Source organism: Thunnus maccoyii, chromosome 4 (genome assembly GCF_910596095.1).
Source record: "Thunnus maccoyii chromosome 4, fThuMac1.1, whole genome shotgun sequence".
Lineage (NCBI taxonomy): Eukaryota > Metazoa > Chordata > Actinopteri > Scombriformes > Scombridae > Thunnus > Thunnus maccoyii.
In genome coordinates, this window is record NC_056536.1 from 15,349,485 (window position 1) to 15,375,108 (window position 25,624).

Below are 25,624 nucleotides of genomic sequence, written 5' to 3' on the forward strand. Positions count from 1 at the left end.
CCGGGCGCACAGACACCCTGAGTCGGTTCTTTTGTTTGCACGAACACGGTATTTGACTTTCAATGCATTGCTTTATATACGGTAAAAATGAAAACAATTCACACCCAGTCTGGTCGTGTCACGTTTTTTGCCAGTCATGTTGAGGCTGCAACTTTTCCAGGACGCTGAGAAACAATGAAAGAAAGACACAGTCAGTTAATGAGCAACACTACATGTTGCTACTAGTCACTTTGATCATAAAAGTAACACTACTCTACAGAGTATATAGGCTACTACAATATAGTATAGAATTGAGTATTTATAGATTATAGATTATTATTAATTTATTTTAATAAGTTTATCCATAAGTAACACAGTGACAGAATGTATGACTATTTTGGTCATGGGTTTCATACACTTTCTGTAATAAAACATATAAAAGCAAACATCGGATTAGATGGGGGACCCTGGGGAAAAATCTTATCGGATGGGGGTCTGTGGTCTAATTTGTGTTAGTTTAGGGGTCCTTGACATGAAAAAGTTTAAGAACCACGCATTTATAGTATATAGTTTAGAGAATATTATAGATCTTAGATGAAACTGTCAGAATGGCGGGACTGAGAGAAAAAGGCACAATTACAAATCCGTCTACTATTTGGGCACCACGGACAGTGCCATGGATTTATCAATACACAGCACAGTTAGGCTACTGATATTTCAGAGCCATGGTCAGGGCCATTGATTCTAACTTGCACAAATCTCAGTCAGATAAAGGATCAATGAGTCAGGCAGACTACACTAATATATTCAACTAAACATCCCCTCTGTCCCTTCACTCTCTCTGCTACTAGGGGATCGAGGGCAGGTTAACAAGGGGGATGCATTTCAGTCATTTTGCTAACAAGGGGGATGGCATCCCTCCTCAAATTTCCAACTGGATCCAGTATAGGTTTACTGCAAGAATTACGTAGGGTTTTACTGTATAAATCTTTGACATAAACAAGTTAGGCAACAAAACATCTGAGAAATTTAAAGGAGAGATCATTGTGCAATCGCCTGCTTCCTCAAAAAGTTATAGAGATAAGGCTGAAAGTTCATTTTAACCTTGGAAATGCCAATTTGACAAAACAATACCAACTCAAAGTCCTTTTACTAGTTTTTTCTGGAGCTTTCAAATGTATCAAATGGTCTTCGTCAGCAAATGGAGCTCATTCAGTTGTCAATGGAGATCGATCTGCTAACATTGCTCTTTTTAAAACCATGTGTCGCAGTTGAAAGCTCCGGAAAGAGGTTGTCAAAATACACAAGACATTAAAAAGTACTAGTACAGTATTGAGTAACAGAAAGGCTGTTTTTGATGAAAACAGACATTATTATATGTTAATTGCAAACAAAATATTTTCATTATCAACAATCATTTTTCAATTGTTCTTGTGAGTAACATGTCAAATATAATGACAAAAGTGAGCTAAATTTGTCTACTCAGTCTTATCAATAATGAAAATAAATCTTTGTTATTCACTTTAAAATGATACAATTACAGAAGTGCATAATATTCACATTTTAGTAGCTTTAACCAACAATTAAATTCTGGGCATTTTTAAATGATTTGGAAAATTCAAATAATTATCATCAATTACCTCCTCTTAATCAGTTATTAGACCTCCTGTTTCAGCACTACCACAGACTCTTAATCCCTGCACAAAAACTCAATTCTTTAATTTTAAAAACATGAACTTACTGCTCAGTTTGACCCACATCTGAGAGTAATGAGCTGAATATGGAAACACCACACAATGCCCTCTTTGTTTCACTTCGCTCATATTTCCACAAAGCCCCTACTAATGAGCAACTACTGAACCTCATTATCTTCATAAATTATTAATATTTTGATTTTTTTCTCACTCTTTATGTCTTTATCACTTTTGTAATCTACAGTTTTAAGTTTCAGAAGACATTTCCTTTCTGAGATCTGTAAACTGAAGGGAGGCAAGCACTCCAGTGTGAACAACATTTATTTTTCATAGACACAGATGTCATTAAATAATATTTCACAAACAACACATAGAATCACGAGGGAGCACACACATTGCTTTTGAGTAGCAACAAGTCGTCCTCCTGATAACATCAGGACAAGGCAGGAGTTTCAAAAAGGTTCATCAGTTTAGTTGACTTTAAGTTCTCTGAAAAAATGTTTTACTCATGACTTTGGCACTGGTGGAAGTTTTTTTGTGATTCACGGCACCGGTTGAAGTTGTGCAAGGAGTAAAATTACATAAAACTGGAACAGATCATGCATTATTCACTGTAGTCAGCAATGTACGTATTTCAAATATATACGTGTAAAGGTCAGATGGTATCAGGAGTTAAAGTTCAGACTCAGTAGAAACAATGTCACAAAGTAAGAGTTAGTATAATCAGACGCTACAACTTAGTAGCATTACTGCACACCAGAAACGATAGTGACATGCCTTCATGCAACCCTACTGAATCACTGTAAAGACTGTAAAAGAAAAATAAACAGTAAGAATATCACAAGGAGCAGCTGTAGGAAACATGTAATTAATATAACTGCCAGTAGCAGGAATACTGAAGATCAACCAGTTATACAGCATGAGGTATTGTCCTGTGGTTAATTACAGTTTAAAATGCAAACTAACAGACAAAAACAATTCATGTAGTGTTTCTAATGGGACTAAAATATTCTTTGAAGGTTTTTGCAGTAACATGTTCACAGATTCTGCTGCAAAAGTTGGTGATTTGGTAAATAATCAGGGCCGTAGCCAGGATGTTAGAAATACCGCTGTCACCCCCCCAATACCAAAAAGAAAGTCTCTAAATAAATAATACATTCTCTTTTTATTATTTGGATTATTTATACTTCATATATTCAGTTAGCTGTTCATTTATATTTTCTGCAAGTTTTATTTAAATTGAGGAGTACTTACAAGGAAATTTATCTGGAAATCAACAACTACTAACAACTAACTAATAACTATCTCAGATCTTCCCCCTAAAATGAATACCAGGTTATATAGTTCTGCACAGGAAACTTTCTAGGACCATAAAATAAAGTGTTGCCGTTTTTTCCCCCAAAATGAAGGTCTAAATGTTGTTCTCTACTCTGTGCATTTGTTTATTTATTTTGTAGTCAAATTTAAAGTCGAGATGAAAAATGAACTCTTTGAGATCACATCCTCGGTCATATTGTGCACCTATTTAACAATATATGCCCCAAAAATAATCCATTCCTTTTGTATTCTTATATCAAAATCCAATCATGTTTTCTTCCTGTAAAGCAAAATATGACGTGTGCTTACGTAGGCTTGAACCAACCTATTTCAACCAATAATGTCATGACATCCACCCATCAATCAATCGTCAACTTCATTATGACACGCCAACTTTTCTACATTCAACGTTTCAAATTCCTCCCAATGTTATGTCCAGCCTGTCTATCCTGTTTCACTTGAAAATACGTCACGATGCAGAAGTTAGATAATCTCAAAATTACTGTTTCATCTGGACTTTAAATATGTGGAGTCTATAAAAACTGACTGTTAGATAATGACGCCTCAAAACTACGGTAACAAAACCCTCAAACTGCCAGAAAAGATACCAAGTACATGACCTCAGTGTCCTAAATGTTAGCTACGGCCCTGCAAGCAGTAACAGGCTCTTTACTTTGCAAAATTGTTCCTGATTGTCTTCTTTAATCAGTCACTGTGGGATCCAGTGTGTAAGTTGTATTGATAGGTAACATTTTGAAGGTGAGAATTGTACCAGGCTTTCTACATGAAATACAGACTTTGTACAGAGACATTGACAGAAATCTGGCCACAAACCATGAAAATATAATCATTTAAAAATAAATAGATCAAGAGACATCTTGAAATCACTGCGACAAATTTAACAAAGAATAACTCAAAGAAACTGAAGAAGGAAGTAAACACCTCATGTACACAGATTGTAGGTCCTCTCGCCACAGTGGCGACTCTCATAATCTCTTTGTAACAAAGCTTTTCTCCTTTCACAGGTGTGATATGTTCATATGCAAATCTGTACAAAGTCCCAATGTGAAAACAGGGAATGTAGTGAGAATTTTGTTGTGTTGTGTTGTGCGGCGTGTTCACTTCTCTCCCTGCACAGCCGCCATACACAGACTGCCCTCCTCCTCGATGGTCTCCAGCTCATCTGTGCGGATCGCCTGTGTGATTAAATTCAACTCCTCACACATGGTCTCGTACCGGTACGCCACACGGATGTCAGGAACGTTGGTGCGCCTGATGTCATTGCTCTCCTGTCCCTCCTTGATGTAGTTTGGGCCAAGCCAGTTGCTCTTCACCTGATCCAGAAGAGGAGTAAAGTTAAACTGTTTGCAGAATGCCTGGAACAGGTATCACTGTAGACAGTAAAATTGGATAATGTGTAATGTGTTATAATGATAATTGATAGTTAAGGTAATTGATACCTTATGAGAGAATCCGCTCATCAGCACGCTGTTTCTCGCCAGCTCACACATATCACAGGAGCTCAGCTTCCACACCTGAGCAGCGATGCTGTACTCTTCCATCAACGGCTCCTGAACAGAGCAAAAAGATATATATATAGATTAAACATACACTGCAAGCTGAATGTTTTCTAAGACACCAGAGCATTTCTGATTAAATGTTAAGCAACTAAGATGTAACTTCACTGTAAATATGTTACAGCTAGTAAACAAGGGGATGGTGGAAGTTTAAAGTGACAATTTTTATTGGGGATGTTAAAATTTTGATCATTTTAATTGGCACCAATGACAGACAACATATGTGTCTTGTAACTGAACTGTCTACATGTTTATAACATACAATGTGTCTACCAGACCATTTTTGAATACCTCTTTATAGTTTAAAGATATAAACCATATTATTTCAGTCCTGGTTGATTTGATAATACCCGAAGTTTCTGTTGGTGACAGCAAGTGTGTTTTAATAACAGGTACCGCTGAAATGACATATGCACAAAAGAAATGCAATAGAAGAAGAGTAACCTGTGTAACCTGTATCTGTTTGTGTGTATCTGCACACCCAAACAAAATGCTCCATATTTTGTCTTGACATGTGAATCCCATGTGCATGAATACGCTTTCTGAATCTGAAGTGAGAAAGGGGAAACTGCCAGTAAAAATTAAAACTATCAAACAGAGAAGCAATTATAGACATTGAGCGACTATTGCTGAAAAAATGGGGTTTCATTTAATGAAGGATTACAGCATTAATTCAAAGTCTTAAAGATAGATCCATCTTTATGTCTGTGTAAGTAAATCTTTCATTCTGCAGGTTAATAACAGCTTGCCTCATTATCTAACAGTCAGTGTTATAATCCTTTGTGTTTAAGGACCTTTTAAATGTCAAGCCCCAGTGGGACCCCTGATTAATGCTTAATCAGTCTCAGAACACATCGGCTATCTGTCTGACAACGATTTAGCCTCTGGGGGCAACGGCTAATATTTCAGGGCTTCCGGTTTATCCAGTGGATATCCGGGCCAAGACTTCCTCTTCCGTGCGCCGCCGTTGTTTACAGTCTGATTAGCAACTTGAGATGCTTCAGACGGCATTTCGGCTAATTTCTATAAACAGACATATGTATATGAATGCAGATCAATACATTTAAAAAAAGATAATAAAAAGCTAAATCTGATAGCTGATGGGTTCTGAGATTGCATTTCAGCCAATACGTTCTGCCTCTTTTACTCTCCACACGGACTGTTTACCTGCATGCAACCAAAGACCGCTCCAACGTGATTGATCAATACTATTCGGACTACAAACAGAAACCAGAACACTTCCGGTGCCAAAATCCTGTCCCGTTGCCTAGAGATTCTGCATTTATATGCAGATATCTGTTTATAGAGATTTATCAGAGGCAGGTGTGTAGGAAAGGTCAACCAAGTAAGCCAGTATACTCAAAAACACGTAGATGTAATGCCAGCATTAATTGCAATACAATTACGCAGCATCTGTGTGTACTTCACGCGCCTAATTAAAGCGATTAAGATGTAGGGCATTTCTGATTAGACATGCACCAGGTCTAATGAAATGAAAACAGTCTGTTTCCCACTTCACATGTACATGTAGATTTTCCTTTGTACAACTATTATATGGTTACAGTTATACAATATTCCTTATTTTCACTTCTTAGAGGATTAAGACCTAATTTACAGGAAATCTAAACTCTAAAATGCAGGATGCTACAAATGTTTGACTGGTTGTGTGCACTGACCTTGGTGAAGTGAAACTGCAGTGGGTCATCTGTAGACAGAGAGACCATCAGGCCTCTGGACAGGTACTCTGGTAGAGGGTTGCGATGGTAACTGAGGAACAGGCTGTTATTGCTGAGGGGAGACATGGCGATGCCTATCTGAGCCAAGTAGTACAGATACTGGAGCACAGGAGCCTGGGGGCACACGAGGCATAATGTTGTGTGTTAAAAATAAGCAGTACACCACGAGTGCATTAACACTGCAGCTCTGCTTTGCCATGAGCGTCTAAAGTAACAAAATTATTACTAAAGTACGACTCTAGATGATCAAGATGAGCTGAGGCTGGAACAACTTCTCTTAAATTCATAATTCCTCTCAAACTGTCGGAGGGATAAGCTCTCCTCTCTCTCTCTCCTCTCTGTGTGTAACGTGAAGCATCTGTTGTGATATTGAGGTCACACCTTCCTGAGCAGCAACCCGTGGGAGATGTTCTCCGACAGCATGAAACCAGACACCAGGTGATGGATCGGCCCCGCCTCGCCACAATGAGGACGTAGTACAAGTGTGTGAAACCCCCGCTGCCTGCAACCATAAAGGAGGGTGAAGCTGAATTTCAGCTTTGCTTGGAGGTCAGCAAAGTACATCAATGAACATCTAAAGTAGGTTTCCCAGTAACTCATATAAAACAGGTGACAGATAAAGGCAGAGGATGACTTCATTTGCACAAACTGTACTTGTAATAAAAGTTTTTGTTTTCTGATTTTATGTAATTGAATTCAGGTTGAGTTGGGACAACTGGCTTCAGTAAGTGTTCACAAGTGAGACTTTTTAGTCCTGTGATGACCCTGTTCATGCAATAAGGATATTCAATCCATCCCATACTCTCTAAAACTATTTACATGTCATACATTCTCTCAGTCTCTAATAACTGTTTCTTTCATAATGTATTTGGTCACTTTTTTATTTATTATGTTTTATACAGTAGCTGGTGGCTAAATGTGATGACAACTAGGAACTGAATAAGGAAAAACTGGCATGTCTAAATGTGAGATTGTATTGAAATTGTTCCTAACTGTGTGAGATGCTGAAATTTAAAGTTTTAAAGTTAAACCTTAACAACGTTAACATATTTTAAAAGTGGATTTGTGTCTGTGGGATGAACAGATGTCAATGCTTCTTTGTCATTAAATAATTAACAAAAATCTTGTTGTGCCAATGAAACTCCTCTCTTGGGGCAGCAGGCCTTTGTGTCTTTTGCATCAAGGTTAATACATGTTTAGACTTTTTTGTCATATTACAGAGGTTTAAAAACATGAAAGAGATATCAATTTCTTCACAAAACTTTATGCTTTTCATTGTTTTTTAAGACTATTCATTGAGTCTGAAAAAAATCTAATAAGAGAGTAAAAAGTAGTGCCGGCTAGTTTTAATCTCCCTGAATCACTGCTGCTCTTTCTTTCTGTATTTGCTGTAAACACAAAACATTACAATCAGAGACTGTTGGCAGTAACAAAAAGCAGATTGTGGCATACAGTTGAAGTGAGATGTGGTCACATACCTGCGCAGGTGATTCAGAACAGTCATGTTTGCATACATATAATAGAGGTAGTAGGAGTAGGGCGGGTTGTCCTCCTCGGTCCAGTTGACTGGCAGCGGACTGTCCAGGTTGAAGATATGTTGCTCTGGTTTCGACTCGTCATCCACACTGTCAAACCCCACAACCTGTGTGAGGGAAACGAGAGCAGAATCATTAAACCCTATGAGTGTTGTGGCCACATGTGAATAATCAAACGCATTACTCTGCAGCAAAGACGTCGTACGTGCTGAAGGAAGAGGTGCAACTCTGGATGGCTGCCGGGGTTGACTGTAACTTCAAACAGAGGCATGAAGATGTTCTCCAGCATCTCTTGGAAGTTGGACAGCTGTCTCTTTGTGTGGTAGACATCACTTTGAAAAGAGAACAAATACATATAAAGGGGTCAGTTATGAGATAATTAACAAATGAAAAGTCATCTACTGCTTATTTTACTCACGTATACTCAGTGGTGGAAGAAGTACTCAGATCTTTTACTCAAGAAGAAATACAGCAGTGTAACAATACTCCATTACAAGTAAAAGTCCTACATGAAAAAATATTTTTGTAATGGCACTTTTATATTCTTAATTATACACTGTTTAATGATCCACCTGTTTTATGCTTAGATGTGCATGTGCAGACTAAACCTTTCACTTGCATAAACCTTGTGTGAGAAAGTGCAGAAATATTATCAGAAGCAAACTGTGATTCGACCTGTAACTTTCAGTTCCCAGCAGACTAATGTGGAGGCAGAACTCCTCCAGGAAGAAACACTGATAAGTGATGAACAAAGGACCGACTGTTGTACAATTTAAACTGTCAAGCTTGTGTAGTCGAGGGGTTTATGCTCCAGTACTGTCTGTGGCATGCGTGGCTGTGACTATAAGTGCACATGTTTGACTTCTTTCTTGGTATCTGTCTAATCCAGACTTAGAGTCTCATATGCATACGAATGTGATTCAGGAATAAAGCTCTGAAAGACAATTCCTCTTTGTGAAATCCAGTCACAAGATAGAGGATAGAGGGGTCATGAGATGATAAATGCAAGAGGAAAGAAGAAAAAACAAAGTTCTGATACAAAAATACATAAAAAAATGTTTTCAGTTTTTGGACTTTTTCTCTAATCTTTGGTTTTTGGTGAAATATTGGATCATTTGAACATTTATTGAAATTAAACCATGTGAGAAATTTAGAAGGAAAAATTGCTATTTGGTGGAGCTGTTAACAACTCATGGACATCTGAAATGTGACCCCGACTACACACTGCTTTTTGTAAGACATCAAAAGCCAAAAAGGTTGGAAACCACTGATTTCATCTTTAACAATGTGTTGTATTTTAAAAGCTTGTTATATTATCCATTTTGTCAAATCTTCATCTGAAAAGTAACTAAAGCTGTCAAATAAATGTAGTGGAGTAGAAAGTACAATATTTCCCTCTGAAATGTAGCAGAGTAGTACTATAAAGTAGCATCACATGGAAATACTCAAGCAAAGTACCTCATAACTGTACTCAAGTACAGTACTTAAGTAAATGTACTTAGTTACTTTCCACCACTGTGTATACTACAGATACTTTCATAATGATCAGCAGTTGATGTGGCTGTTTGTAAACCTCAATGAGAGTTACTCACTGTTAGAAGTATTCTGATTCTTTACTAAAGTAAAAGTAGCAACACCACTGTGTAAAAATACCCCAAGTAAAAGTCCAACATTCAAAATTATACTTAAGTAAAAGTACTAAAGTATTATCTGCTAAATATTTAAAAAAACATAAAAGTCATTATGAAGAATGGAAAATTAGGAAAATCTGATTATGTATATTATACTTTTATAATATTATGCATCATTGTTGAATACATTAACATGGATGCAGCATTTTTATGTGACTGGTATAATAACTTAATAGTCAATGAGGTAGTTTATATTTATATAATTTATAACAATGCTGCATATTTTGTAGGTTTTATATCTAAAATTCTAATAAAGAAAGTAACTATTTACTATACTAAATAAATGTTAGCAGAGCAAAAAAATACAATATTTCTCTCTGAAATGACAAAGTATTATGTACTTTGGTATTTTCCACCACTGGAGTTACTCACAAAAGTCGCGGCACTTGCACGAGCCAGCGCACATTGTTTGAGTAGACCTGATGTTTGACAGCCCACTTGGCCAGTTTGTCCCACTCGTCTCTGGAGCGCCCATAGATTGACAGCCTCAGCTCCACGTTCTGGTACTTGCTCTCCTCCAGGTCAGCCATAACCTCCTGAGAAGCAGTGCCACAAACAGTCAGCAGAGGGCGCAGGTGCCTCACACAGTCATTCTGCAGGCATGAATGTGAATGGCAGCATTAAATGTGCAAGTGTGATTGTTTATGCATTCAGTGAGCACCTTAATAATGTGACCAAAGTATTTCCCCTCGATGTGGTTGTCCGTTTTGATGAAGATCTCTCTCAGGATGGACTCGCCAATGGGATTGTATTTGGCATTGAACTTGTCAAAGCGATGGAAAGTGTTACGGTCCTGCAAAGATAAGTTGGAACACTGTGTCACAATCTCTTATTTACTGAGCTGATGTCTAGTTGAATTACTATTTGACTTTTCAGCCTTGAAGGTACATCCAGGGCGCTCTTCACTGATCCTTTAGGGACGTAACTTACTGCATGCATGTCCAGGGTGTCCACACTCAGGTCGAAGGCTGTGAGGTTCATGCTCTCAAACACCTCCATGAGCGTCTGACCCTTTCCTCTTTCCACATGCACAATCTCTGCAGGATATTTCTTCATGGCTCTTTTGATAAAACGCAGAAGATGCTTCTGGTTCATACAGGACGAAGCGTGGATATGTGTGTCGACCTATAAAACAAAAATTAGATGGTGGACTCTGGCTCTGGATTATGGAGAATAATTTTGATCAGGCAAAGTCGGAACGGCTCTCAAGTTACCTTGCGGATATTGTAGAAGTCTCGATGTGGGACTTTCTTCTGCGCTGCCAGTTCTTTCATCTCATTCAGAAGGATGTGCATCTGGAACTTGGAGCTGAGATACTGCAGACGCCGGTAGCAGAAGGATTTTCTGTGGTGACAAGAACCAAAAACAAAAACTTTGTGAGATATTCTGAAAATTAACTTCTCTGTTTTGCTTGCATTTTTTTAACTAGATGCTTCAAACAGGACGCAAGAAACCAACATGACTGGTGTTAGACCATTTGACCTGTCAAATATCGTCATTTCAAGTTAAATCTGAAATGCATATACAGTGTTACAGTGTTCAAACATGAGGAAAACATACACTGGTCCGTTGATAATGAGGGCCATCATGACGTTCATATCAGCGATGTATTCCTGCAGGTCTGGATACGGCAGGTCCAGCTCTGTGCTCCTGTTAGCAACATGAAAACTTCAGCAGAAGACTCTCTGCTGCCAGCGAAATGTGTGAACTGAGTCTAAAAACAGACTTGGCTCAGGCATCCTTCCACATCAAGGACTGGAAGATAAAACATGCTTGCATGCAAGTGATTCATTAAAAATATCTCACTTTTCCATTATGTTCCTCGTCGTGTACACATGCATGACACCGCCCACCATCTTGCAGCCGTAACCCATATCAGGGGGCATGCTGGCAGGGTCCCGGTTCACATAGGGGTGCGTTTTAGAAACAGGTGGGTGCACTGTGGCATCTGAGAGAAGACAGTACGTTGCACTGTGAACAAGGTGGGAACGCACATGCAGCTAAGGTCTCATTTTGACAGCCTGCATGTTGTGACAGCCTGTTCAGGGGTGTGGAACAGATGGATGGTGAAATCTCTGGGTGTGACCTGTTATGTCTTAATGTGGGAGTACCACACATGACACTGGACATGACTTGTTGCCATATTAACATCAGATTATTTATCCTTTTTGAGTAAAGAGATCAATCATTAGATTAATTGATTTAACATTTAGCATATAAAATGCCAGGAAACAGAAACAAATGCCCATCACTAGTTTTCAGAGCTCAAATTCATTGAGCACAAATCAGGATCAGGATCATATTTTGTTGGTTATATATAAATGTTTCTGGTGTGCAGTATATGATTGTAGGCTACTTTGTACGTGTGTGTGTATACCTGCAATTACTGTGGTCTCTGCTGTCTCTGGGAACTCCTCCTCATAGATATCTAAGTCCAGGGGTCTCTCACTGAGCTCCTGCAGGTAACGAGCGGTGGTCCTGCAGAAGCTCTGCAGCGACAGACCCATGTACTTCTGTCTTATGAACAGGGCCTTCACCACACATTTGGCAGCATCCAGCAGATCTGTGAAGGGGACCTTGATAGAAGAACAATAGAACAAAAGGGAATAAGGAAAGAAAAGGAGAGGAGGTGTTATTTAACCATGAGAAACACAAAATAAATCCAGTGAGAAGTGTTTATATTAATAAACACTTGTTCTCGCTTTTCTACCGGTCCTCCCTGCATCACAGCAGCGACCACTCTGACTTACCCCACATTTCTCCTCTCCAGAAATAGTGACCCGTTGGTACTCTCTCTCTGGAACCAGCTCTCTCGGCAGGTCAGGAGTTTGGCTCTGCTCCTTCATGTATCTAACGGCAGATCAGTAAACAAATATTTTTTTCTATTCTGGCAGTTTGAGATAATGAGATCATCATCAGACGTCGCCTAGAGGCAGGGGACACACTCACTCCAGATCTGTGGCACTGTCAGTCTTCATGAACTCCTGTTTGGCTCGCAGCAGGATGTCGGGTTCAAACCTGAGGACAGAGAGGCTGAGCTCACTTTGGGATCATCAGAGCAGAGTCTGACTGAAAACACAGTCACATGTGTGTTAACCAACAACGTCCTTTCTCCTGCTTACTTGACATCCTGGCTGATCTGTCGCTCGAGGCGCTGACGTCTCTCCTCCAGCTGTTCGATGGGGCTGTCCTCTGGAAATTCATAGGGGGCGCTGCGCATCTCACTCTCTGCCAGGCTGCGGGAGAAAAGCTCCTTCACACAGACACACATGCAGTTCAGACAACATTATCAAAGTTTATACATCCGGCCACAAGTATGTTTACAATAAATCTTAAGTTATAATTGTGCACAGTCACTGAGCACTGACCTCGGCAATCTCCTTGTACTTCCCGTCCATGGATGTACGCAGGTCAATGGATTGCTTCAATGAGACGGGGATCCCAGGCAAGGAATGCTGGGAAGTGAGGAGGTGGCGGGCACCACGGAGATCAACTGCAGATAAAGAGGGGGAGGGAAAGCTGTAAAATGAGGGAACAAATTATGCATCTTACCAAGTATTGAGGGATTTCTCTCCTATAATAGGCTAAAACTTTTTTTGAAGAACCACACAGTATCTTCTGACATAATTCCTCATTTCAGAAACCCATTTCAGTTTGAAAAGATGCAACAGTTGTGTCCTATTAACTATTAATGAGCTTATCAACCTCGACAAAAATAGCAAATTTCTCCTCTTTTTAGCCAGCATGGAAAAAGTGGGCTGGACATAAATATGAATCAGCTAAACTGTCTCAGTGAGCTCGCTGTGTGTATTTTCTCTATGATTCTCAATTCCTTTAACATATAACTAACTCACAGCGACCCTAAACAGTCTGCACAGCTTGTTGTTCCTCTGCCATGAAGGCCTTTACACAACAGTGGAGGTCTGAGCTCAGCGGCTGTTTGTGCCTCAAGACACAATGGACCATTCAGGTGGAGAGAGCCCATCAGCAAGTACACTGGCTAATACCCTCCATTGTTGCCATTGCAAGTTTTATACAAACCCAGTTGTCATGGAAAGGCCAGAAGAGAAAACGGGGGGGAAGACGGAAAAAGACAGCTGTGCGTAGACGCTTGGAGAGAAGGTTGTTAACAGCGATAGGGAAAACAAGAGAGGCTCGCCAGTGAGAAACAGAAACAGAGAGGAGAGAGAATACCTTCACTGCTGTGACCCCATCTAGGTGTATATTTAGTAGTGTGTTGCAATGATATTAATCTCTTGAAACGACGCACCTGCCACTGAAATATTCATCATCCTGCTGAATATTTCATCCTGTGTGTGCTGGAGTGACAGCGGCTCTGTTGTCCGTCAGCATTTACCAAACACGCACAGGAAGGTCATAGAGGGTACAGTGTATGATACCTGCTGTCTGACAATAAAACTGTATTGTCTTTGTACTCTTCTGTGCTTCAGTTTTATTAAGAGTCGGATTAATTTAAGGAGATCAGAGAGGCCAATTAAATGAGCCAACAAAAAGCTTCATTTAAGGTATAAAATCAGGGAGAGACGTAAAAGCGAGAAGAGGTGATGGTGTAATCGTTGGCTAGACTACAACCACCACATGTTTATCACCTTCTGCTCAACACCGTCCAATCAACACATCCTACTCAACACGCAGGACAAGTTTGCCTGCAGCACGAGGCAGCAACGTCAAAACATACATGAGTATCTCTGGTATAATTAAAATACTTGAGCAATACTTGATACTTGAGGGGAACACAAACTTCTTAAGTGTATAAATAATCAAGTGTGTTCATGCTTTGACCTTTCGAGGGCTGAATACTCAACTTCTGAGTCTGAGTTCAAATCCAGATAACGCAAAAAATGTAATGATGGAAATGAATGTGTAAGGAGAAGAGCAAAGACCAAATGGGCTTAAATAATGAAAAAAACTTTGGAATATAAAATATCATATTTAGAAAAACATTCATATAAATAGTAATAAGTTTCTAGAATAATGGAGCCAATGTGGAGCAAGAATTTGAACAGTTTGATGAGATAGTAAACCGTTTTTGGAAAAGGAACATGAACGGTATGAAAACTAACGACAGATTGAAGGGTATGAAGACAGTGTTTGTTCACATCATAACATGTCTTTCCAATACATTTAGTCACTTTTTTACTAACATAATCAATTTGTTCTGCCCAACTCAAGTTCTTGTCAACGATGATCTAAAGAAATTTTGTAGCTGCGACTTGAGGCTTTTCATTATTCTCAACTGAGAGCTTTGATTGGTGAAAAAGATTTGAATCGCACCGAACCAATGTTAGAATGCTAGTGACATAATATGATGACAGCTGGTGGGATGTTTGCTTATGTTGTCAATCAAATGTGATCAAACTACAGATACACACAATCCTGATAAAGCAGATTATCTGTTTGTGTTAAATATGCAATATGAATGTAAGAAGCTGGAACCAGAAAAACAGCATTTTGTGCTTAAGAAATGACTCAAAACAACTACTTCTTTATCAAAATAGTCTGTCAATCGACTTGTCAACGAATCAACTAATCATTGAAGCTCTAGTCATCACTATTTAATGTTATAGAAAAACTGGTGCATTGAAATATTTCCTTCTATCTAAAGAAAGCCTGAGTCAATAAAATGAGAACACTGCACATGCTGTGATGCTAAACTCCTCCAATCGGAGCCACAAAGTCTACAAAGTTAAGCCGCAGACATATGCTCCTCTGATGGTAGGAAGGGACACGTCTGTGTAACGTTATGGCCAGCTCAGATGTTATCTCTGCATTGGTTTGCGGTATATCAATTTAATGTAATAACAATGGACAGTGGCGTGGAGGACAGTACGCGACCAGCGGCAAAGACATCCAAGCAGGCTGGGCCATAGTAAAGCCAAGCCTACAGGACCCGGAGCTAATCCCCTAATGGCTGCTATATTTGGATCAGTTGCATCTATGGTTGCGTAACAACTCATCCCCCCACAGTCGGAGAGCGAACCACTCAGAAATTAAGCCATGTTTCACTTCAACATACTGTTTACTACATAATCAGGTCGGCTCAAGCTTTTATTGATCTAAGAGGAGCAGGAGGAAAGCAGCATGAGGGACTCACAACATGAAACAGACTGTAAACTGTCCCCAGGCGCTACAGGGGGTCTAATATAAAAACATGTTGAATCTTCCACAGCTCATTGTTCCTTCCATATTGCCACAAAGCCTGAAAACGAGGTCAAATAGTATCAACTTGCCGATTGGACTTCCACTGCATGCATATTTCAGCAGCAAAGGAAGAGTATGGAGCGTCCCATCCAGTCCGACTCAAACCGGATGATGCGGTGCAAAAGGTCTGCGGCGATGAGATGACAAGTGGAAAGTCATTTGAAGCTTACAGGCCACGGGGGAATGAGAGTTCAGGGGTCAAGAAACATCCTGTGAAACTTCATCCACAGCGCTGTGTATTTTTCTCTCTCACTTTTTTAACTTCTCAGTGAAAACAAAGGATCTCTGGATGAATATACTTAAATATGCAGAGATTTTACCTCTCCCCCCTCCCTCTCTGTCTCTACCATCAAGCGAGCCTTGCATCATCAGCTGCTGTGTACCTGCTCCTGTTGACTATGCAGATTTGGTATTCAGCCCAAAAGAAATGCCAATGACTCACAGTGTCTGTGGCAAATGTCGTATACGCTCACAGCTCACGTGTGTCGGAGCTGCTGAGAAAGCAGGAAAACTGGGGAACGAAGGATATAAACAACGCTGTGTTGTAGGTGCATTTTCATTTTTAGTTTTAGTATGGCTGTGTATAGTTTGAATGTTTTTTCGAAACCTGTGCTGATACGCCAACTTTAGTTTCAGTCCCGATACAAAAACAATACTTTTTTCAGTGTCTTACTTTGAGGGATATGAATATGTTTTCCAACAAAACCACCAAAGAAATCAAAGTTCTGAAATGTAAAAATGGTGTCATACTGCATAAGAATGTTGCCTAAATAAAATAGTCTAAAACTGGCCAAATTTTAATTTAATTGACAAACTATATCAAAGATTAAAGAAACAAGATTACAAATCTTATCAGACATTTCATGCTGACTTTCACTGACTAACAATTTTCTATGCTCTGTGCTTTGGGCACATTTTGATTGATGCCAAAAAACTATCAAGGTTCATTAGGCTACATGTGCCAGAATATTTTTTGGCTTCCACAATTAAAAGATCAATAAAATCATAAGCATAAGTTCTCTTATGCTCTGGTTTTTCACAAGAATGTTTTAGACACACAATGCAGTAAAAATACAATATAACATAAATAATAGTGAGTCTCTTGTCCAAAAGACAAACACATGCATCGCTTGGATAATGCAGCAGGATCTATTGGCCCTCAGTGCTCCTCTAAAGGATGCTGACTCTTCCAGCATCTCTCACTGCCTCTGCATCAAACAGCTGACGTTTCTAAAGATGTGTAATCAAAGTCTTTCTCTGCCCAGAGATGGTTGAGTCTCTGCAGCTGTGTGAACTGTATTCCTGCAGGCTGATGCTTGGATTCTAGCAGAAACTTCCTTCCTGTGTTTCCGTCACTGCTCTCAGCTTTCTTTCTCTCACCATAAAGAAAAACTAAAAATATAAAGGCAGAATGCCCTCTAGCCTTAAAAAAAAAACAAGCATTTCCACCAGATGCCACAGTTTGCAGGTGTAGTCAGCACAATTTATAGATCCTATCCGTGCACAGTTGCATCTTCACGCCATCTCCAAAAGACATGAGAAAGCTAGTTTATGGGGCAATCAATCGACACACATTCTCCTCAGCACACTAAGGACAGCGCTGCTCAGGGCTATTACACAAAGCCGTCAAGGGACAGGCAGATAAGAGTGGCGGTGAGTGTGAAAGAGGGAAAAGGAAAAAGGGAGAGGGGGAGGGTTAGAGGAGAGAGAGGAGAGCGTTATTTGTGCTTTTGCACGGGATGAGGGTATCGGAGCGTACCTGTCTCCTCAGAGCCTGCGTTAACCAGCAGCTAGCAGGGCCGAGAGAGGAGAGAGAGACACAGAGAGAGGAGAGAGAGGCTGTCCTGGCAGGGAGATGGAGCATGCCAAACAGCAAATGGCCCAGGATGGCGTCTGCTGTCCTTTCAAGATGGGTTAAACATGATTGGAGGGAGGGAGAGAGAGAGAGAGAGAGAAGGAAACAAGAAAGAAACACTTCAAACACTCAGTCAAATGACAAAACTAGCAAAAACGCACACACATACTGTTTGCTCTCACGTAAACACACACACACACTCACAGAGTCAAACAGTCATCTCCACTGTTCCCTTAATCTGTCCCTCTCATACATACAAAGAGCTGGTCCAGCAGATCCATGAACTCCCCCTCACATCCCAGTGTGTGACCCCCCTCTGCTCTGTCTGCCTCCTGGTTCAGGCCAGCTGTCGCTGCACTAGCTGCCTCTGGAGCTGATCCTCCTCATTTAAATGCCCCTGACATCTATCTGGAACGTACCACAGGAGAGAGAGGAGGAGGGGGGGGAGACAACGTACATCACCGGCGGATGTGGATCCTCCACAGTGCAGCCTGCTGTGACTCTCTCTTACAGCACCCCCCTCCTGTCTGCTTCACCCTCCTCGCTGTGTTTTGCTGAGGGGACCATGTGTTCGGGATGTTTGTGTCGTCTGTGTGTGTGTGTGTGTGTGTGTGTGTGTGTGACTAAAATGGTGCTGTCTCAGCGGTAAGGTTTGAGATGTCATGGTCTTTTCACAAGCTGAATAGCAGCGGTCTGAGGGAGATGACTGTCTAATAAACGAGAGCTTGCCTCCATCTCCTCTCACATGAGTGAAATTAAAGGGACAGCACGTTGTCCCCATTATGGTTGCAGCAGTAATTTCTGGAACATACTTTCCCATGCTATAAACACAGAACTGTGTGTACGCTCCAAGGATGAAATAACACATTAATAACTCAGTGAACTGAACGATAAGAGTTTGTGAAATCCTTCGTTGTGTGAACATTTCCCTGCAGTCATGTCTCTCTATTATACTGTTGCACTGAATGTAAATTTGCTCTGGATAACAGCAACGGCTGCCTGCTTGAAAAGAATAAAATGTACTGAAAAATGTGAATGTTTCATTGAGGTTTTATTGGGCTGCACTTTACTCTCCGTGCATTTGAATTTTAATGAGACCTAGAAAAAAAAACTTCCATTCCTGGCAGACGATGAGACATTTATCCAATTTATCCACCAAATGAGGATTCTGACCTTTAATTAAGTCAAGAAAGATTTGACAAAATGCCATTAATGGGTGTTCAAATGATCTGAGAAAGTGTTATAAGCTTCATATACAAAGTCATGGTGATTGGATCTGTTGTTACCAAAGATTTAATTTCATTAATTTCCAACCAAAGAGTAAAAGAGGCGTTTAGCTCAATCAACATCAGTGTGTATGAAGTGTTTGTGCTGCCTATCTTATCTTCTCTTGCTCAATACTGTCTAGAGTTCAACTCAAGTTGACTGAATAAGAAATCTTTACCTTTTTGTAAGCATAACACAGAATCTTAGTTAAGTGTACTTTGTGCTGTTTTCTTACCTTTCATTTAAAGGATAAGGCGGGTGATACTCTATATTTTTGTTATTGTCAACAAATCTCATGAAAAGACCAAAACTAACAATGTGCTAGTTTGTTTCTATCTTTAAATATGTGTCATGAGTATAGTTTAATTTCTAAAAAAAAGGCAGAATAACTCCCTAAAACATCTGGGTGCTGTAGGTTTTAGTTAATATTACATTAGTTGTGGACAATTTTCAGGATTTGGTGGCTGTAAGTGAGTATTTACAGCAGCTAGATGATGTATGTTGGATTCATTCAAAAGAAAACACCTTATTTATACAACTGTATGAAAATACAATGCAAACATAAAACAGCAGCTAAAACACCCTGACAGTCAGGACAACATGCTGCATATAAAACATATAAGATTGACTCTTAAACTGAAGCCGTTTGAAAAGCACAGCTGACAAACTGGACAAAGAAACACTCGAGAGAGTCAAATACAATCTGACTACTAACAAATTACCACTCTGCCTCTCAAGGTTAAATTGTTGTGGGGTTTTTTTTTTTTTTTTTTTTATCAAGGCACTCAAAGCCAAAATTGCTTTCAAGAGCACTAATCAAATTATTGTGGTGGCCCCGAGAGGAGCACAACAAACAAGATTACTGTTCATTGATTGGTCAGTGACGCTGCATTTATTCAGACCAGGCTCCCTCTGATGGTCCAAAGCTGTATCACACACAAACACACACACACACACACACACACACACACACACACACACACAAACACATATACACACACACACACACTCACACACACACACACTCACATAAACACACACACACAAACACATATACACACACACACACACACTCACGCATACACACACACACACACACACACACACACACACACACACACACACACACACACACACTCACGCATACACACACACACACACACACACACACACACACACACACACACACACTCACATATACATGCAGCTTCATCAAATCAACAACAGCTCACCATGATGTGAAGCATTACATCAAGGACCGAATGAAACTCTAGAGGCAAGACATTAATCTAACCTGAATTCATTAATGTAATAAAAGTAGCGCTGGAAGAAGCACACAGACCTTTACCGAAGAACAAACAACAACACCTCAATTATAAAAACACTTAAAAGTCCTGCATTCACAAAAGTACAAAAGTATTTCAGCAAAATATATTTAAAGTATCAAAAGTAAAAGTACTCACCAAGCAGAAAGCCCCCTTTCAACTTAATATTATTATAAACACTATATTATATGATTGGATTATTATTGATATATGTTCACAAATAGCATTCTGAGAGATAATTTTATTTAGTATATTTATATGAAATTGTGCATTGTTATCTATAGTAGTGGATCATTTTATAAGATGATCGCGTTTTGTATGAAGCATTTTTATCTGTAAAGTAGCACAAAAAGTACAATAATTCTTTCCAAAGGGACCCAATAAACAAAAACACAACAATATTTCAGCCACTAGATATTTTCTTTAATTTAATAATATGTCAAAACAACAGTCTGAAGCATCATCATAAACTGTACCTTTCAAACAAGATTCTGGCCCTTCACAGGTCGATGTGTTGCAAACAGGCATCAGGTATCACTACAGTATATCTACTGCATCACAGCACCATCAGGTAGGAGCAACAATACAACAAAGAGGTGGTCCCAAACACAGGGCACGAGTCCACGAGACCTCTGACACGAAACTGCAGATACACATGCAGAGTAACTGACTGAAGGTTATCAGATGAAGGTGTGTTAGGCAACTGATGGGTGGGGGTCCTGACGCTCGGTAGATCATTAATTACAAATAGAGATATTACTTGTACAGATTGCGTTACAGTGAGGAGTGACGGGGGCTTAACATTTAACCTACAGGGTCTGTTTCCTGTCATTACTGTATTTGTTCTCCACACAGACCCCGACATGTGCTGACCTGTAATGATCTCAAGGCGTGACACAACCAAAGGAGGCGTGAACAAGATGTGGGCGAAGTACAATGTGTTCAGAGGTCCATCATCAGCCTGCTGTATGTTGAACCACGTTGAAATAGCAACCTAGTAATTTAATCTTTTACAGCATGTTGGTGTAGTATTACTGTACACTTTCATTTCACACATTTTAGAGTGAAATATTGTACTTTTTACTGCACTATCTACGTATGTCTATATTTATCTGCCAACTATAGTAACTTTACATTAAATAACAAGATATAAAGCACTGCTTCAGATTAAACAGTATATGAACTAGTCAAATTAGCTCCATCTCAACCAGCAACAACACTGAAAAGCTTCTTACATATTAATATAATAATAATCAATTGATATAATCTATAATAAGATGACATCAACAGGTACCGTTCTGCTGCATAATGAGTACTTTTTATTATGATATTTTCAGTGCTTTCTTTGATAGTACTTTTGTACTTTTACTTCAGACTTTCACATGTAATAGAGTATTTTCATATTGTGGTATCGCTACTGTACTTTTACTTATATGTTTTTCTACTGTTCCTTCGGTTTGATGTTTGAGCTTCACTGTGCAGAATGATGTACGTGCAGTTTGACACTAGAAAGCTGTTTTCTCTTTGCCCGAGTTAAAGCGGCGGGCCTACAAGGATGATTTGTCCAAACTAGTTGACATCACAGCTAGTTTGGAGCCAATCGAGGGCCAGTATGAAACTTAGACGAGCGTGATGTGGAGACTTGAGGTCACCAGTGCACAAACACTGAGACTTTTCAGTGGAGAAGGAGACATCTTGTGTCCAACTTTTGAAATGAACAGTATTTAGATATTCATAGATTCTGAATTTAGTAACTTTAACTTTATGTCCTCAAAACCTGTCTGGAGTAGATCTAAATAACGCTCAAGTATCAAAGAAACAACATACAGTATATATACAGTATTTTACTCTTGTTAACTATGTTTATCATGTATTTTATGTGCTCTTGTGAGTCTTTGTCTGTTTTCATATAAATATGTTTTTAAAGCTGCTACATAATTATTATAATTATAATTGAGTGTGTGTGTTTTTGCTATTACTGAATATCATAATGTCTGTTTATGTCATTTCAATTCAAAGCTTTAATCACACAGCAAATATCTGCTGCTACATAAAGTTCTTGTATTTTCACTTGTGTTGATTTTAGTGGTTCAACAAGTGAAAAACAGCACGAGGCACAGAACAGGCTAACTGGTGAGTGGGTGGCACACAAATCTCAGAACTACCTTTTTCACAGCTAGAGGAGTGATTCACCCACTGCCTCTCTCCGCCGAGTTCAGTCCACGAACCCTGTAATAATGAGCTAAATATGGACGCTAACGCTACGCCTCAGCTCTTCACACAATAAGCACACAAGAGAGCACAAGGCTGTCTGATAGACACGGAGCAGCGTATTATGTGTATAGCAGGTGCAATACCTTTAAATATGTGACTGATTAGATACTGCTGCAGCTGTCTTTTCTACTCTGCTGTGCTGATTGATTGGCAGAGAGCTTATTAGATTGGATTGATTCTCAGTTTAAACAATCTAATAGACTAAAGCTCCTCCAGCACGCTAAGTGTCAATTTATTTGTTGTTAAGCAGACAATCTATAATGTATGATGTTGTTGTTAGTGACTCCGGCAGATTCAAGAATAACCTTATTAAAGATTCATTGTGCATTTAAAGACGTGACACTGGCAATTATTCAAATAGCCCCTCCAATACAATCATGTATCTGCAGCCTGTTTTCATTGCACGTGTTACTATTTACACGGACTGCACTGTTCAATCTGCCCCCAACTAGATTAGTGCCCTTCACAAAATACAAAAGAAGATGAGTCACCTCATGTAAATGTCATCTTTGCTTACTCAGATGGTTCCCTGGATGCATTAACAACACAAAATGTGACTGTTATCTTATTGTTCGTCTGCAGAGACTTTCTAAGTGAAACCCTGGAGGCTCCAGAACAGAATCTGTGCACAAGCCGCCTTTCCTCTACATCAAGAAGAGAAAAAAAAAAGATCTTGTCGAATATAAAAGCCAAGACCAGCTCTCTTCCTTGCAGAGACTATTTATTTCCTCCATTCTGAGACGCCAGAGTGATTTTCATAATCGCTGCTGTCAGCTTCGAGCAGTAAATGAGGGTCGTCACAGAGAACATGCTGAAGTAAAGGAGAGGTTGGTGAATCACTCAGACTTCCAGCTGTTGTATTTACTGTCGGGGTTAAAAATCTGGCTACCTCGAAAGTCACTGTAACGTCACAGTGTGTCACTGTCAGTCGTACATGTCCCCCAGTGGAGACGTGAAATGGGGTGAGGGAGAGTTTTAAAGATAAATCTACAGATTATTTCAATTATTTCAAGGCGTTGTCTGCAATTCTAATATTATAAACAAATCTGCCAATAGGGGGAGGGTATATGATCTGCTTCCAATACTAATAAACTAACAAGATATCAAGAAACAAACGCACTGATATTTCTCAACAGGTCTTGTTTCTAGATATTAATATTCATGTCTAGGAAAATTCTTGAAAAGAGGGATTTATCTCACCACAGTTTTTGCACATTGAATTATTTTCTTGCTTAATGAAATATATCAACCACAAAGGCTGAATATGACACATGACATGAAGACATTGATGTTTCTGTGCTGCTGTTTAAAAATATCCCCATTTGCACGATATTATGTATGAAACTGATGAAGCAGTTGCACATTTCATAGAAAAACACGACTAGTTTGAGAGATGACACTGAATGAACAGAAGGAGGGGTGTTTTAAATGGCTGGTATTTCGTCATACGGTCATTTTTCATTCTTTGTAGTTTGGATGAAAGGCCAGTGTGTGCATACATGAGAGTGGAGGCTAATCCTCTCATTCAGCAGGGGATCAAGTCCTGAGGTACCAACCTACATATTCTCTCTGGGCCACATAGGCTACAACCATCAGGCTGAATGAAAAACAGGGAAAAGCCAGTACACCACATACACATAAAAAGTCATATTTTCAGGTGTAGCTCGCATTTTTTCACCTTATGCAATATGTGTTGAAAGGTTGTCACAAACCAAAGGGTCATCAGCTCATGTAGGAAACTGAAAACTAACAGAATATGAGTTTTCACCCGACAGCAACGAGTTATGCAACATGGGAATGTTTTCATGCAGCAGAGGCAAATTCATGTCGAAAATAAGGCTGATACAACAGATTTTATGTATGCATGCTGTGTCATTTTTAAAAATAAATCTGAAAACGAGGGATGAAAGTAAAAACTAGAAGCCAGCACGTACAAATGCTCCAGAGAGAGCATCCTCTGCTAATCAACAGGTTTGCATTTCCCCAAACTACTCCAGACAAAAAGTAATTCATCCTTTTCTGTCACTGCTGCTCTGAACACTGAAATAATCAGAAATCAAAAATAAATATTAAATTGTTCCAAAAAAAGAAGTAAGAATTCACACAAAGATACACAGTCCTGAGCCATGAGCTCAGTTTATGTTTCAGGACCAGCACCTCAGATCGACCCCCCTCTCCAGCCCCAGGTTCCCTCCACTCACCTGTGCTGGCTGTGTACTGCAGGCTGCCTCGCTTCCTGAAGGGGGAGAGGGGCTTGTTTTTGCCCCCGGCTGCGGTGGTCCCGGGGGGCAGGTTGGAGGACATGTTTCCGGGTCGAGCGGTTCAGCTTGGCGCGGATGGGAGAAGGAGAGCGGAGTGAGTCAGAGCTGCGGAGGACGGAGCGTCGGAGAGCCGCTACAAGAGTGAGAGAGGAGGAGAAGATGAAGGAGGAGAGGAGGAGGAGGAGGAGGGATGTAGCACAGATGCTTGAGTGTGTGTGTGTGTGTGCTACGTGCCTGTGAGCAGGGATTTCCAGACTGGTTGGTCCAGCGTGGGGCTGCGGAGCATCCCTCTGCAGCGAAACAGGCCCCGCCCCCCCCGAAAGACTCCCGTGCCCGAGCTGCGGCACTGATGGAGGCTGGGGGCCACGCGCAAACACGTGCAGAATACAAAAGATACACACACACACACACACACACACACACACACACACACACACACACACACACACGCACACACACACACAGAGCAGCTCTAGCCTGCGCTGTTGCCGTGACAACCACAAATCTATGTGTAGGCAAACCAATGGGGAGAAAAGTTGTGATTACCGTAGAAATGAAAGTAAAACTAAATGCTGCAAATAAATGTGCCAAAAATGTTTTGAAATAAAAATAAAAATAATGCAGTTTATGCTTTGAATGAAAATCAAGCATGTAAATAAAAAATTGTACGTTTTAAATTAATTTGATGAAAAACAAAACCATCTTCATCATCTTCTATTATCACATAGAAGAGGACAAGTAGCAAATATTAACTGACAAAAGTTGCCTTAATGAAAATGTGAACTTGAAAATGTTATGATACAACTTAAAATCAAGTGACGTTTAGGTTGCAGATTTGTAATTTGTACTTTTTGTTTCGTCTTTAGTGTATATATTACTTTTAGGGCTGCAA

The 25,624-nt window shown here is 39.8% G+C and overlaps 1 protein-coding gene across 3 annotated transcripts; it reads right to left on the minus strand.

Moving 5' to 3' along the window:
- Positions 1-66: 66 nt before the first annotated feature.
- On the minus strand, positions 67-24,863 carry ampd2b (adenosine monophosphate deaminase 2b). Of its 3 annotated transcripts, none has more exons than XM_042408680.1 (19): positions 24,673-24,863; positions 12,898-13,022; positions 12,652-12,782; positions 12,479-12,547; positions 12,280-12,379; positions 11,907-12,105; positions 11,336-11,477; positions 11,090-11,179; positions 10,744-10,873; positions 10,460-10,654; positions 10,191-10,322; positions 9,902-10,065; positions 8,044-8,170; positions 7,782-7,945; positions 6,685-6,805; positions 6,244-6,417; positions 4,451-4,561; positions 4,227-4,324; positions 67-164 (listed from the first exon to the last, which is right to left on the minus strand). In XM_042408680.1, the coding sequence occupies exons 1-19, from the start codon at positions 24,773-24,775 to the stop codon at positions 119-121; spliced, it is 2,421 nt and encodes an 806-aa protein (XP_042264614.1). In that variant the 5' UTR covers positions 24,776-24,863; the 3' UTR covers positions 67-118. The 3 variants fall into 3 exon arrangements, with proteins under 3 accessions (XP_042264614.1, XP_042264615.1, XP_042264613.1); XM_042408681.1 differs by lacking the exon at positions 67-164 and adding an exon at positions 17,511-17,647 and having other exon boundaries at positions 1,977-4,324; positions 24,673-24,744; XM_042408679.1 differs by lacking the exon at positions 67-164 and having other exon boundaries at positions 1,977-4,324.
- Between the last annotated feature and the right edge of the window lie 761 nt (positions 24,864-25,624).